The 15,943-nt window shown below is 40.9% G+C and overlaps 1 protein-coding gene across 1 annotated transcript; it reads right to left on the minus strand.

Moving 5' to 3' along the window:
• Positions 1-1,367: 1,367 nt before the first annotated feature.
• fhdc2 (FH2 domain containing 2) lies at positions 1,368-13,960 on the minus strand. The gene is given in 13 exon segments (XM_058063543.2): positions 1,368-4,160; positions 5,210-5,374; positions 6,132-6,249; positions 6,458-6,528; positions 8,243-8,350; positions 8,494-8,564; positions 8,737-8,837; positions 9,067-9,152; positions 9,352-9,454; positions 13,373-13,434; positions 13,505-13,861; positions 13,863-13,912; positions 13,915-13,960. Coding segments are annotated over 13 exon segments (3,081 nt in total). The 5' UTR covers positions 13,946-13,960; the 3' UTR covers positions 1,368-2,402.
• Between the last annotated feature and the right edge of the window lie 1,983 nt (positions 13,961-15,943).

A 15,943-nucleotide genomic window follows, 5' to 3' on the forward strand; every position in this document is an offset into this window, starting at 1 on the left:
TCAAGAGGGAATTATTTAAAACGCCTTACACGCAGACAAACATGTTATTGTACTGTAGCTTGTTTGAATGTTTGTAGTCTTTAGGTCTATGCCATAAACTGTTTTTGGATCCATTTGTGCAATTGTGTGCGCCAAAACAATCAGGTATTATATTCATTCATTCATTTTCTACCGCTTAATAAATAATAATAATAATAAAAAAAAACAATTATAAACAATATATTTTTAAAAACGTTTTAACCTTGGAAAGACGCCTGTGTAATGCCATGTAATTTAGCATATACAGTCATCCCTGGTTTATAGTGATTAATTGATTCCATACCTGAATTTCAGCGATATTGGATGATAGTAAATTGAATATTTTCATATTTAGGGCCCCGTAGACCTGGAATATCACCCCTATTTTCACCATTACACACCTATTATTCATTGTTTATGTTTATTGTACAACTGTTATTCCACATGGACTCTCAACGACTGCTAGCTATCAAGCTAACATGCTTGCAAGCTAACCAGTTAACCTTACATTTCTTTCTTTTAAATTTAAAAAAGGGTTTCGAACAAAATGGGAAAGAAGGACACAGTAAGAAGCAACAGACTTACCGCTTTCACACGAAATGGGAGGAAAACCTTCGTTAATGGCTGGCTACATCAAGTGCAAGGTAAGGTAATGTATTAAGGATGATGTCTTAGCCATGCAACATTACTGCTGCCTAGTTGCCAGAATTTAATTATTTTCCACTAATAATTAACCATATTCTACCACAAAACAGTGGTCATTTTTGAAAAATAAAACATAATATAGTGTGGGAGCAGTAATCAAACTGTGATATTATTACCAGGGACTAACAAGCATTTTTTTAAAGATGGCCACCATTAAGCAATATTTTTTTTGGCAGGCGCACAGTTGCCCATAAGTTGACATTGACTTGTCTATATCTCTAATATTTCTGGATTACATGTGCTTCAAAACTTTATTCCCATGACATAATAATTGAATGTTAATTTGCCCTCTGCTAATCTCTAGTTTATACAGTGCAGGTCAATACTCAATTGATCCAAGCTTGGTTTAAAAAAAAAAAAAAAGGAAAACAAAAGCATCAAGCAGGGTTCAGCAACTCAAGTGGGATCATTTTGGCCCACTCTGTCCTGCGCCACTGGAGACCGACTGATGATGTCACCTTTACACAGTGGGGGTTAAGAGGCTAGTGCTGTGCGACAACCGGACACTCGAGAGCACAAAGGAGGCACTGCTTTATTGCTTTTCTCAAGAGGTTCTGGCGTCACCAAGGCTTGTAAAGACAGAGTTCCCACTGCTGGGACCCCGACACCCGCAGTCACCCTCCACCCCAGCACTTGCACCCCCTTGTTCTGGCAGAAGAATCCCCGGATCGTCTTAAGCATCTCCATGACGACAGCCACCTACAGAATCGAGGGTACTGTGTCAAGAGATGCGAACACCATTGTCCATAACAACTCCTTTATTTATCTTATTTACAAATCCACATAAAACAGTAAATAACAACCACTGTTATTCAATTAAGTTATAAATTTTTTTATATAAAACAACAAAACAGTCAAATTCTCATGGCCTCTTCAGTTAAAAAAGTGCATCAGAACAATGAGGCTTCACCGCAGAAGGATACAAATTTTGTACCAATTAAGACCGACAAACACAATAGCATAGGCATCACAGTGTTTTGGAAAATATTCTACCTACATGCCACTGAATACACTTTCTCATTACGGTAACAAGCGCACTAGTGGTATTCTGACTGGGCACATTTGGCTGTTTGTTCAGACACCAAATTGAGTGTTTTACCTGCTCTACAGTTTGCATCCTATTGCCTGCAAAGGATACAAATGAACATAAAAAGGAGGTAGGGTTTAATTAAGAAGATCTATTCGTCTGCTGGTGCATGAAAATAATAATAATAATATAACATGGCAAAAGTAGATTAGCTACAAAGCCAATGTGGTAGATCTAGAATTTATCAAGTTTTTAAAAAATATCCAGATCTGCATAGAGGGCAGCACGGTGGACGAGTGGTTAGCACGCTGACCTCACAGCTAGGAGACCAGGGTTCAATTCCACCCTCAGCCATCTCTGTGTGGAGTTTGCATGTTCTCCCGGTGCATGTGTGGGTTTTCTCCGGGTACTCCGGTTTCCTCCCACATTCCAAAAACATGCTAGGTTAATTGGTGACTCCAAATTGTCCATAGGTATGAATGTGAGTGTGAATGGTTGTTTGTCTATATGTGCCCTGTGATTGGCTGGCGACCGGTCCAGTGTGTACCCCGCCTCTCGCCCAAAGACAGATGGGATAGGCTCCAGCACCTCCGCGACCCTCGTGAGGAAAGCGGTAGATCTGCATAGACTTCCAGGTATATAAAGGCATCATTTACTTCCACAGTGGCTGGGTTGTCGTAGGTCGAGGCATTTTGGAACCGGGAATTCGTGACGGGATTTTAGAGGTAGCAGGAGAGGCACTTGTGTTTGCTGTTTTGGGGTTTTTGCTCCGGGTGGCAGATTGTCTTGTCTGTTCCGTTGTGCGTATTGTCTTAGCGGTGGCAGACGAGGGACTGTGAGCGGGCGCAGCCTGGATGGGAGCCTGCGTCTCCGAGTTGGGGGCAACCCGTTTGGACACACGAAGAGGACTCCCTCTGATGAACGTGGACCGGGTCCTGTTTGAGACCTTGTCTGCTGTCGGTCTCTCTAAGGTCCTTTTGTGTAGGGCGGACTTTACCAAAGGTTGCGTGTCATTGATTGTCTGATTCCTCTCACGTGTGCTGCTGCTTCTTTTCACATTTGCGTGGAGTGAAGTCGGTTGAGTGACAGGAGATAAACGCATGGACAAACGGGAGCCGGTTGGATGGCTCGGGGCTGATAACTGCGTCACGACTGGGGCGGTATTATTTGAACCCTCCGTTTTGGGGCGCACCCTTGGAATGCTTGTGCAGGCTTGTGCAGGTCCAGCACGTGACCCAAGTCCTCTTTTGACCCTGACCCCGCTCCGCGCAGGAAGCTTCAAACCTCCACTCTCGTCTTTTAATGATGGAGTTGGCAGTGGAGCATCAACCTCCCGCTCTTTCCTCCACTTGGAGCAGAGGCTCGGCGTGGGACGCGGGAGCGGAGACGTCGGGGGTGACAGGGTGTCGTAGGATCGGAGGCCTTTCACAAGAGTGTGGCATTCTACAGTTTCCCCCACGCGAGAGTACGACCTCACAAGTTCCCTCTCAGGACTCGGCACATCCGAACACTCCTCTGGGTGAGACTGGCTGAATTCCGGAAGACTGGGCGGCATCCAGGTGTCCTTGACAGGAAGAGTCGTCAACCCTTCTGCATTGAGCTTTCTCATAGCATCATCGGGACCGGACATCGCAGTTGCATTTGATGTACTCACTCTGTTTAGTGGAGGTAACTCCATTTTATCCGGAACGCTAACACATTCTTTTTCAGATCTTTGAAATCTGACTGATGTAGTCCGGTCATCGCTTGTGTTATTAGATTTGTTCTGAACAGGATTACTCTTTCCAAAACCGTGTCCATGACTGGAGGTGTGGGAATGTGAATCGGTTTTTATGGCAGCAGAATTCCGACAGGAAACAGGCGAATACTCCGTGTTCTCGGAAACAGTTAGTCCACTTTCACTTGTGTGTAGTTGCTCAATAGAAATGTTCTTAGATCCATGTTTCCCAACCGTGAAACCACGTCCATGGTGTGAATATGATGCAATATGAGGGTCATGAGTCCTGTTATCCCGATCCAAAACACCTGCTTGACCAACGGGAGAACAAGTACCGTCCATCTCTGGAGAGCTACAAAGCACGGTGGAGCTCTCGTGATCCGACGAGCTGTTGGAGTGACAAGTGAAGGACGTCGGGCTGCTGCCCAGCTCTGGGAAGCTCTTGTCACTGCACAGGTGATGGGAGTACCTGCGCGGATCAGAGCTTCTCAGACTACGACGGTTCCAGGTGTAGCTCAAGTTCTTCTCCAGGAGTTTCTCCAGCTCATCTTGGTTCTCCTGACCGTGAGGCTCTTTGGTCAGGCTGAGCCTAAGGTCCAGATCTGTGCACACAGCCAGAGAGCGGCGCTTTTCCCCAATCACCCTCTGACGTTCCAGACGTTTCTTCTCCTTCAGCTCACGCTCTGCATTCTCCTGTAAGAGAGAGAATATGATGTTGAGCAGGGGTCTCAAACTCAATTTACCTGGGGGCCACTGGAGCTAAGGTCTGGGTGAGGCTGGGCCGCATCAGGTTAAAAAAAAAAACATACGTATATATATATATATATATATATATATATATATATATATATATATATATATATATATATATATATATAAAAAACAGAAAAATAAAAATATAATAAAAATATTAATTATATTAAATATTAATATATATAATATAATAGTCTTCAATGCTTCTGCTATACCCTCCACTTTTTCAGTGCTTTGGTTCGAAAAGCTCTGATAAAACATAAAATTATTATAAATCATTATAAATTCATTTTTATTTATTATTAAATTATTAAATGTTTAATGTTAATTTTTTTTTCAACACAAAATAAGATGGAAAAATAAATAAGCAAATCAAATAACAAATGAAACAAGTGAAACAAATTAATTTTTATTAATTATTAAATTATTAAATAAATGTTTAATGTTAATTTTTATTTTTAAACACAAAATAAGATGGAAAAATAAATAAACAAATCAAAAAACAAATGAAACAAATTAATTTGTATTTATTATTAAATTATTAAATAAATGTTTAATGTAATTTTTTTTTTTCGACACAAAATAAGATGGAAAAATAAATAAGCAAATCAAAAAACAAATGAAACAAGTGAAACAAATTAATTTTTATTAATTATTAAATTAATGTTGAATGTGAATTTTAATTTTTAAACACAAAATAAGATGGAAAAATAAATAAACAAATCAAAAAACAAATGAAACAAATTAATTTGTATTTATTATTACATTATTAAATAAATGTTTAATGTTAATTTTTATTTTTCGACACAAAATAAGATGGAAAAATAAATAAACAAATCTAAAAACAAATGAAACAAATTAAATTTTCAGATCAAGACGGGGGCCTCAAACTAGTGTCCCGTGGGCCGTGAGTTTGAGACCCCTGATGTAGAGTACTTCATGTTGCTCATGTGAGCCTTTACTTTAATATAGGCATTTCTGCTTCGTACCTTGACAGCTTTTTGGAAGCGGTAGCAAAATAAGTCAAAGACCCTGCAGGCCTCCTCCAGTTTAAATGTGCTGTCATCCTCACAGAAAAAATCCACAAGCGCTCTACTTGACATCCTCATTCCCTCAACTTCATCCTCAGCCTCCTTTAGACGTTCCTCTGTCATCTGCACATACAAACAACAGTCAACAGTTACTTGTTGGCACATAAAGACAAACAACCATTCACACTCACATTCATACCTATGGACAATTTGGAGTCGCCAATTAACCTAGCATGTTTTTGGAATGTGGGAGGAAACCGGAGTACCCGGAGAAAACCCACACATGCAAACTCCACACAGAGATGGCAGAGGGTGGAATTGAACTCGGGTCTCCTAGCTGTGACGCCTGCACGATAACCACTTGACCATCGTGCAGCCACCATGTATTCAAATTTGAAATTTTCATGAAGTGGGAATCGCACAGGGCTCAACTGAAGCTAGAATCGCCATTGTGTGCAAGTACTAGAACTTCCGGTTTTTTTTCCCCCTCATGATTCGAACCCTGTGGCTTATACAGTGTGGTCATGTTCTGGTTCTCGCAACATCTTGTGTGCTTTGAAGCAGTTGTTTTGCACTTTGTGCACATGCAGTCATGATGGAGAACACATGACGGGACTTTCCGGTTGAAAGTGATGGATCTGGTGGCTTTTGCTTGGCTATGCCTGTGGATCTTAGCAGTGTGGGGAGGTTCGCTCATGGCGACAGGTTTCTGAGGGATGGATGCCGTTTGGTGGGGACGACAGCACAGGCTCGGGAATTGTGAGGCTGTTCGTTCCGATACTGAAGTGGTTTTGGTACAGAAACCAATTGCTTAACTAGTCATATTACATGCACTGGTCATTAGTCCCGAAAATTTAAGTATGTGATCAATGTGTTGTACCTCCAGGAAAGGTTGCGTAAGCTGCAAAATTTCTGCCTCCGTCTGGACATTTACTTTCAGCGCCAGCACTCTGCTTTTTAACTTGGATAAATCCTCCAACACGGACTCCTCACACAACCTAAAACAAAACATAAAAGTACAAGCTTTAAATCATTGACATCAGAGACAATTACACACATGATAAAAAAAGAGCCCAGCTACACGGACTACATTCTGGCCTACTTTGACAAAGTCATCTCAACTGAACATGTGTTTTTGCCGTATTGATGTTATTAGGCTGAACTTGTATATTCATAATGGGATCCATGTTTGGGGAAGAGACTGACCTTGAGGCGGGGCCAACGTGGCCCAGTTGGCTAGGAAATGACAGTAAACTCTGATCCTTTTTCACAGCTTCCTGTGAAGACCAACACAAATGGTTGTAGAGCTATTGTTCCAAATGAAGTGAAACGTCAAACACTCTTAGGCAAGAAGAAAATGATGAAATACATAAAATATTGCATGCAAAACATGGAGTTGGTGGAAACAACTACGAGAAAAAAAGTACTGAATGAAAATAATGGAATCATTTAAGGCAGGAGTCTCAAACACGCGGCCCGCGGACCAAATGTGGTCCACAGGACACTAGTTTGAGGCCCCCACCTTCATATGAAAGTTTAATGTTAGTGCGCAAGTTTGATATGGATGCTGTATGGTATCATGTACCCAGAAAAAATTATTACATTTGATTAATGTTCATGTTAAAGGTTAAATAACTGTTAATAGTTATCCTCCCTATCCGTGTGGAAGTGGTAAGTTTTTGGCTATTTAAGTTTAAAGGAAATAACTTGAAGGCTACCGTTTAGGTCGCTAGCTCTCTAGTTTGCGAGTTAGCATGTGTCTCAAGACCCTGCAGTTGTGCAATATGTTGTAAATTAAAAAAAAGTATAAATGTGACTATAGTCGTGTTTTGTCATGTCTACAGGGCTCTAATAATGCTTTGTTAATTTTAATCTGAAAAAAATAATTTGTCTACCCACCAACTATATGTGGTTTCTTAAGTTTTTATAATTTGCCGTTTTATTATTATTATTATATTTATTTATTACTGATTGATTGATTCTCTTTATTCTTGATTTGTTTATTTTTCATCTTATTTTGTTCAGAAAAATAAAAATTAAGATATTTGAGAACAGTGGAATGTTTTATCAGAGCTTTTATTGTAGAAAATCGGAACCAAAGCACTGAAAAAGTTTGTTTATTTTTCTATTTTTAATAAATGCGTTTTGTTTTTTTTTAAACCTGATGCAGCCCAGCCTTGCCCAGACCCTAGCTCCAGTGGTCCCCAGGTAAATTGAGTTTGAGACCCCTGATTTAAGGTTAAATGTATTATAATATTTATTTCCACACTGGGCCATCTCTGTGTGGAGTTTCCTCCCACATTCCAAAAACATGCTATGTTAATTAGCGACTCCAAATTGTCCATAGGTATGAATGTGAGTGTGAATGGTTGTTTGTCTATATGTGCCCTGTGATTGGCTGGCGACCAGTCCAGGGTGTACTCCGCCTCTTGCCTGAACACAGCTGAGATAGGCTCCAGCACGCCTGCAACCCTCGTGAGGATAAGCAGTAGAAAATGAATGAATAATATTTCTTTGTTTTGTCTTGTTTTTTACTAAAACACTAAAATTGCAACATTTAACTGAACATTTCAACTTTATTTTCATAATTCATAGTATTACCATTTTTTGTAGAGATGCCTGATATTTTTCCTTACTTCTCAAGACAGATAAAGATAACATTTTTGAAAAATATTGATTCAACTGTAGTTTGTGCAAACGCTATACCTTTAGATTTGTCCTTACCAAATATCATGACATCACTATTATTAACAAAACAGCGGTGGCTCCTAGCCAAGGGGTCTACTAGCCATCTATTAATCATTTCCATGATGATATCACAGATAGCCCTCGGGTCGTCCCTGGCAACCTTTTCAAATGCTGCGGTGATAGGAACAAACCCCGGTGCGTCGTAGCAATGCTGGCGTTTCGTTTCAATTCAACATGAATACTCCTTTATAGGATTGCAAAATATCAAATTCTACTACTACAGTATACACTTCACATACTAACCATTGCGACAAAGTGCAGCAGATTCATGCCGGGTTTGTTTGCTTTGGTGTCAGCCAGTTTGAGTAGCGATGATATTCGGAATCCAGCTGCATTCCCCGCGTATCCACCCTGAGAAGCCGCATACAAGGTCAGAAATTTCACAGACGAACACTTTGTGATCTTTTCAAATAAACCGGTGTCAGAGTAACAAACACACTCAAGAGTATTGTGTATTGCGCACAGAGAAAATGTCAGCTTTATGAGACACTCACAGCGTTCATGTAGTTCCCTGCTTTAAGCACCAAACGGAGGATGGAGTGTAGTTCTGGACAGCTCAGCAGTTCTAGGGGACATGAAGATTCGAGTCAAGAACAATAACAAAAACAGCTACTTTTTGGAGTCAAAACATTCATATATAAAAAGTATTTTCTTACCACTTAATTCTATATACAGGCATTAAAAAAGACAAAGATCTTAATAGGGGTAGAGTACATAACTCTTTGCTGTTACTTTACCTCTGGCCGCCTCCCTCAAACATCTGGCTGCCACACACAGAGAGGTCAGAGCAGGGTCAAACTCTTGCTGTAGGATCATGGCGTCCAAACGTAGGCGAAAACTAATGGAAGGGGAAAAAAAAAAAAAAAAGAGAGAGACGGATGAGTGATGATGAAGACAAAAAAAGCCCTCCTGATCATCACTTAAACAAACACACGTCATTTCAAGGGAAGGCACGCGAGTCACACGGAAAATAGAACTGGAAAAAAAAAAAAAAAAAGGATACTAGGCGACGAACAGGGGGGCATGCTGGGTAATTTTATCCAAACAAGGGCTAAGGTGAGGCGTACCTGGGGACTTCCACCAGCAGGAGCATGAAAAGATCAGGCTCCCCAAGCCAACTCCGCTCCCCACTGAACCTCCTCAGGCGAGATTCCTGAAAGAGAACAGATGTTGAGGAAAAATCTGGAAAAAAAAAAAAAAACGTCTTGCTGTTTAACAGTCGATTCCAATATCTTTCACCGTGTTCCTTCCGCGAAAACAAACCACATCTTACAACACGGTGTAACAGCACACTTTTTGATCATCCTAACCAGAGACAGATGAAGTATAGGTGGTGGGGGGGTGCACTTTACCTCCTCGTTGTCAGGCAGCAGTTTACAGAGCTCCGTGAGCTTTTCGGCTCCGTAGCGATCTCCGGCTCCATGCCTGATATCCTCAACTATCTCCTTAGCCGGCCTGTGTGGGGGGAAAAAAAAAGTGCAATGTAAGAATGACATCATTTATACAACGAGGATCCCAGACTAGCACTGGTGTCATTTCCCAAACCTCCCCCCCTCCCTCCGAGCAATATCAGCCCTTTGTTTTCACACAATAATGAGATAACAAGGTTTTCCCTATTCTTATCAGTCTACATGGAAGGGGGGAGGGGGGGGTCGACGCCATACATGTCTATCACATGGAACATGTCTGAAGAGCTTTGGGATGTCAAGAAACCGATCCTGTTGACCTCTGGCTTACTTTGTACCAGTGACACATCTTATTTTTTTTAGTCCAGCAGCTTTCCATTAGCCTCGTCTTACCATCCATAACACACACACACACACTCTATCACCAACATGCTACTGGATGTAGGGTGAATATGGCCCATAACTCAACATCTTAATACATTTCATAAGTGTGTGGAAGATAAAAACTTTCATTCATTTTCTACCGCTTTGTCCTCACGAGGGTCGCAAGGGGTGCTGGAGCCTATCCCAGCTGTCTTTGGGCGAGAGGCGGGGTACACCCTGGACTGGTGGCCAGCCAATCACAGGGCACATATAGACAAACAACCATTCACACTCACATTCATACCTATGGACAATTTGGAGTCGCCAATTAATTAATTAGCATGTTTTTGGAATGTGGGAGGAAACCGGAGTACCCGGAGAAAACCCACGCATGCACGGGGAGAACATGCAAACTCCACACAGAGATGGCCGAGGGTGGAATTGAACCCTGGTCTCCTCGCTGCGAGGTCTGCACGCTAACCACCGTTCCGCCCGTTAATAATTTAATTCATTCATTCATTTTCTACCGCTTTTTCCTCACAAGGGTTGCGGGGGTGCTGGAGCCTATCCCAGCTGTCTTTGGGTGAGAGGCGGGGTACAGCCTAGACTGGTGGCCAGCCAATCACAGGGCACATATAGACAAACAACCATTCACACTCACATTCATACCTATGGACAATTTGGAGTCGCCGATTAACCTAGCATGTTTTTGGAATGTGGGAGGAAACCGGAGTACCCGGAGAAAACCCACGCATGCACGGGGAGAACACACAGAGATGGCCGAGGGTGGAATTGAACCCTGGTCTCCTAGCTGTGACGTCTGCACACTAACCACTAGAACACCGTGCCGCCCGTTAATAATTTAATTCATTCATTCATTTTCTACCGCTTTTTCCCCTGGACTGGTGGCCAGCCAATCACAGGGCACATATAAACAAACAACCATTCACACTCACATTCATACCTATGGACAATTTGGAGTCGCCAATTAACCTAGCATGTTTTTGGAATGTGGGAGGAAACCGGAGTACCCGGAAAAAACCCACGCATATACGGGGAGAACATGCAAACTCCACACAGAGATGGCCGAGGGTGGAACTGAACCCTGGTCTCATCGCTGTGAGGTCTGCACGGTAACCACTCGACCGCCGTGCCGCCCTAAAAACTTTCATATCTTCTAAAATAACAGTAAAACAGAACATTTAAACCTCCACAAAACACTGGCACCTAGCATATAATAAATAACTTGAAGACTCAAAATATTTTTCTCTCTTTTATGAGTGCCTTTTTAGTCATCTTTGTAAAAGGCAGGATTTCTATTAGAGCTCTTGTGTTACATGTCATTACATTGTGCAGGTATTGCACAGCGCTCCCCTGTGCTTTCATATGAGGGACAAAAGCATATACAGTATGTTGTTTTAACCGACGCCGCATTTCAACAGCGGCTCCGTTTACATTGAGAACAGAACCGAAGTCAAAAAAGCGCCAGACAGGACAAACGTTTGCATAAAGAGGCTCTTTTGAGAGGCAAGTCTTGACATATCTGGTTAGGAATAGAATAGATATGTTGTTCACTCCGCAGCAGCACAACAAACAGATGTCATCATATCAAGTGAGCATTACAAAAACAACCCATGATGCAAAAAGCTTTAGTGACTTAATGACTTTAGACGCCACCAGTGAGGTCCCTCACAGTAGGGGGTCATTTAAACAGGAGACAATCGCCAAGGGCTTCAGCAGGTGTCAACTCTGACTCCTAACAGGACCTATTAGAACCTCTGAGATGGCCAGTCCATTTGCTTAGACCGGACCCTACCCTTAGCACCTGTTCCCTGCAATATCCTCAAGAACCCCACCCAAAAAACCCGCCCTCGCCTCCGTCCAACTCCATGTCGTTTGATTTATGGTAGTTTCAAGTGAAGTGGTGTTTTCCCCAGGGCGGTTTTGAACACACGTCTGTTTCCTGCAGTGCCTTCCTTGAGAACTGATAAGACCAAAAGCAAAACCTGCAAAATCAAAACTGCTAACATGGAGTCATAGTTATTTATAGTTATTTCTATTATGCGTCGCTAAGTGAGCCGGGTTGACATAACAATTAAAGCAGTAACTTTTTACTTTTGGATTTTTTACTTATTGGATTTGTTTTTCAAATATAATAATACATAAAGTGTAACTGCACTTGGTGCAGATCCCAAACAGGTGTGCCATTTAAGGATGGGCATTTGTCTCTGGGGGAAATGTTCTACAACAATTACGCAAGTTTTAATTTTTACAACATGAACTCATTCAAGCCCAGCCTTTTTTTTTTTTTTTTTAATTCAACCCCTTCATTACCATTTTAGACAATCTTAACAGATTTTTCAAGACATATAAATATGGTGTACTCTAGCTATATAAACATGGATGCTAACTTGGGCTGGGATGCAGAGGCCTATTGTTTCAAGATGGCGCAGTCCGAGTGCAAGCTAGTTAAGGTAGCTCCGTGTCTTCTGCTACGTTTTTAGTGTTTCTTATTGTTTTTTGTCCCATACCGACCTCTTAAACAAGTGTGCAACTATGGATATTCATCTTGTTACGTTCGTAGCTTCTCGCTTGCTCCGTTGTTTACATTCTGGAGCAGCTGTTAGCTTCGAGCACCCCTTCGCTACACGGAGCAATGATACACAGAGATATGAAGGAGGAGAGGCTGCATAACGGGAGTGAACAGCAAAAAAAGACGGTATAAAGGTTGATGTATAAAGACAGTATTAAACATGTTTACATGTTGACATGGAAGAGCTAATGGCGCTAACCCGGCTACAGAGAGACATGAGTGCAGCATGATTGCACATTATATTTCACTTTTCGATATTTAAAGATAACATACTATTTTATGTGAGTGTGGTGTGAATGGTTGTTTGTCTATATGTGCCCTGTGATTGGCTGGCGACCAGTCCAGGGTGTACCCCGCCTCTCGCCCGAAGACGATAGTATTAAATTAGTTAATGATAAATAAATTATGCAATTTTTATTTTTAAAAAAATCTAAAATGTAATAAAATATTAAAGAAATATTTTCCCTTAAAAACCTTCATTTTTACCCCTGTAACAACAAATAACATCACAGCAAAGTGGTTAATAGTGAATCAACAGCACCTCTACGTACTTCGGTACGAGGTACATTATTAAAAAAAAAATTTTTTAAATCTTAAAAAAAAAACCTTAAACTGTATTATGGAAAGCAGGAAGTGAACAAATGTAACAGTTACTGATTGTAAAAGTACCAAATGGAGGGGTAGGATTTAATAAGCTTTGCTTCTTCCTACTCCTTTTGGACATGTGGAACTGTGAACTGATTATGTGATGCATTCAATTGTAATCTGATGCATGTTCAAATGAAATAAAAACATTACCATTACCATTACCATAACCTTTACCATTACCATTACCTCTGGTGGTTGCAGTCAAGTAATGCATGCCATTTCACCTCAATTGCTTCAAAATACAACCACTCGACTATCAATTCCTATCAATTAATCATTGCATCGATAATACTGACATCCTTAGTGCCATTCCAATTGATACAATAATTTTTTTCCATTAAATGTAATAAGAAATCTGCTTACATTTTGAACTGGCGAAGGAATATCCCAATGTTCATGCTGCGTTTGGAGTCCAGCAGGGAAATCTGTAATGGAAAAGCGAGTTAATTATAATAACGAGAAAAGTATTGCTACTTGCTAGCATACTTTACTGACCTCTTCCGGACTGTCCTGAGGAGTTCTGCAACGCAGCAGAGCAGACCGCCGTCTCAGAGTGGTTGTCCTATCCTGAGGCTTACAGTCCTTCTGGCCAAACAGTTCATCCAATGAGTGAAGATCGATGGGAAACTCATCCTCACCCGGGCCGGCGCCGCTCCATACGCTCTTCCTCCCCTCCACCTTCTCTTTGGGGATACGCTCCCAGTTGAGCTTCCTCATTCGACTCCGACTGGCACCGCACACTCGGGTTAAAGTAGACGAGGAAGCAGGTGGAGGTGGCGGAGGAGGAGGCGGAGGTGGCGGGGGAGCTACCAAGGGAGGCATCATCACCGTGCATGAATCCATGGCTTTCACTTAGCACAGGAGCAGGGGCGGCGGGGAGGGGAGGCAGCGTTCCATGAAAGGTTCCTTGACGGTTTGAGTCAGGTTGATGAGCATAGAGAGGAAAGGGAGGGGGGTCTACTCGGACATCTTTTCAAGGTTCAAAGGTCAACCAGTCTAGATAAGAATACAACAAGAAAAATCGAATCTCAGGCAATATTAAGCACAAAAGAAGTCCTGCTTATCCTCTTGCAACAGTAATCCATCCATGACCTCACCTGACTATTGCCTTCCCTTTCATTAACAGTCAAGACTATGGACTTAACCTCTGTTTCAACTTTCCATGCAAGTTCTAGGCATTTTTAGGAGGGAAAAAGTACATGCTGACAAATATGACTTCACTGTTTGAGCTGCTTGTCCCATCCTGTTCATCTCACCTCATGTACAGTACATGCAAACACAGCTACTCCCTTCTAATTAAAATACATGGGGTGTTGACTTCCCAATAATCTTTTTTTCCCTTTTTGTGTGAGCTTAACGAACACACTTGTACCGGCAGGTTTAAGCAGGATTGGTAACACAATTACATTGTGACTCATAAGTTTCAGATCCAGGCTTCAAAGCCGAGTAATCATAAACACCCGTGTTATTATTAAAAAGTTGGAAAAAGTGTTGGGAAAGTTTTCGATCTTCTCCAAAACTTGTTAAAAACTCCTTTATGAACTTTTATGTTGATATCACTTTAAATAAGGTATGTATGAAACAAGTCAGTATTTGCATTAGTGACATTTCAACACAATTAAGGGTTAAATATCGGTCAGTTAAATTAGACATCACGACTAGCTTACCTGATATGAGCGACGAAACGTCTCCAGATGGGGAATAACGTACTTATTTCAACATTTCACCGCGTCGCTCTTTTGTTCCCTTTTTTATCCCGATGAGCAACGCGATTCAGCCGCTGGAAAGACGGGTCACTCGCCGCCGGGGACGCGCAGGCGCGCTCACGCACTCCCAAGCCTGATATGCCTTGATTGTGTGTCCTCCCAGTTTTCCCATAGGGGCGGATTTGGAAGTTGTCAGGTGGGAGTGCACGCATTTTAACACGGCTTTGGTCTACATCGGCTGTTCTTTTACACCGTGTACGAGCTTGAAAGCCTTGAAAGTCAAATACATCTTCAAATCCATTTATCAAGGCATTTAAAAGTTTCAGACTATGTATGTTTTCACGTTGAAGAGAAACTGCCAAAAAAACCAGACCTACACTGAACGCATCAGTCAGAACAAGCTCAAAACAACAAAAATGGATGTCCTGTATTTAGTGATCCTAGTGGCCCGCTATAGTACTATTTAGTTTACGATACGATATTGAGTAAAATTCAGACTGGTACCGATATCGGGCAAATTCATATGCGTTTAAAAATTAATAATTAAATAAATGTCTATTTATTTAAGCTCTTGAAGTATATTAAGGTAGCAGCGTGATTTACAATACCGTATAGCCTAGCTAATATACAACAACAAAAAACATAGGACAAAATGATATAAAATATGCAAAAATAGTATCTTAAACAAAAAAGTACAATAATAAAACTGTCAAAATAAGAACTACTGTAAGAATGGAAACTGTATTCACAATTCACCCATGGTTTTGTTGTCAACATTACCTCAGAAAGAATGATATTTTGCTAGCATGAATAGTTGGTATCGAAAGTATCTATTTCCGGATTTATAAACGGATTTGCGGTCTTACTATATACTGTGTTAATTATTTTTATGTGTGCAGTTATATTCCTCTTCATAATGTACTTTGAAACACACTTTGTACATGTAATTATGCGTATTTAGGGTTATAGCGAAAAGGCTCATATGTTACTCTGTTGATGGAAATTGATGCTAACTGAGCAGCGATGCACTTTTTCAGTGCTTTGGTTCTGATTTTCTACAATAAAAGCGCTGATAAAACATTCCACTATCTTAATTTTTTTCTGCACAAAATAATATGAAAAATAAATAAACAAATCAAGAATAAAGAAAATCAATCAATCAGTAATAAATAAATAAATATAATAATAATAATAATAATAATAATAATAATAATAAAATGACAAATAA

This window comes from Doryrhamphus excisus, linkage group LG22 (assembly GCF_037039965.1).
Source record: "Doryrhamphus excisus strain RoL-2023G ecotype Guam linkage group LG22, RoL_Dexc_Guam_v1.1, whole genome shotgun sequence".
NCBI lineage: Eukaryota > Metazoa > Chordata > Actinopteri > Syngnathiformes > Syngnathidae > Doryrhamphus > Doryrhamphus excisus.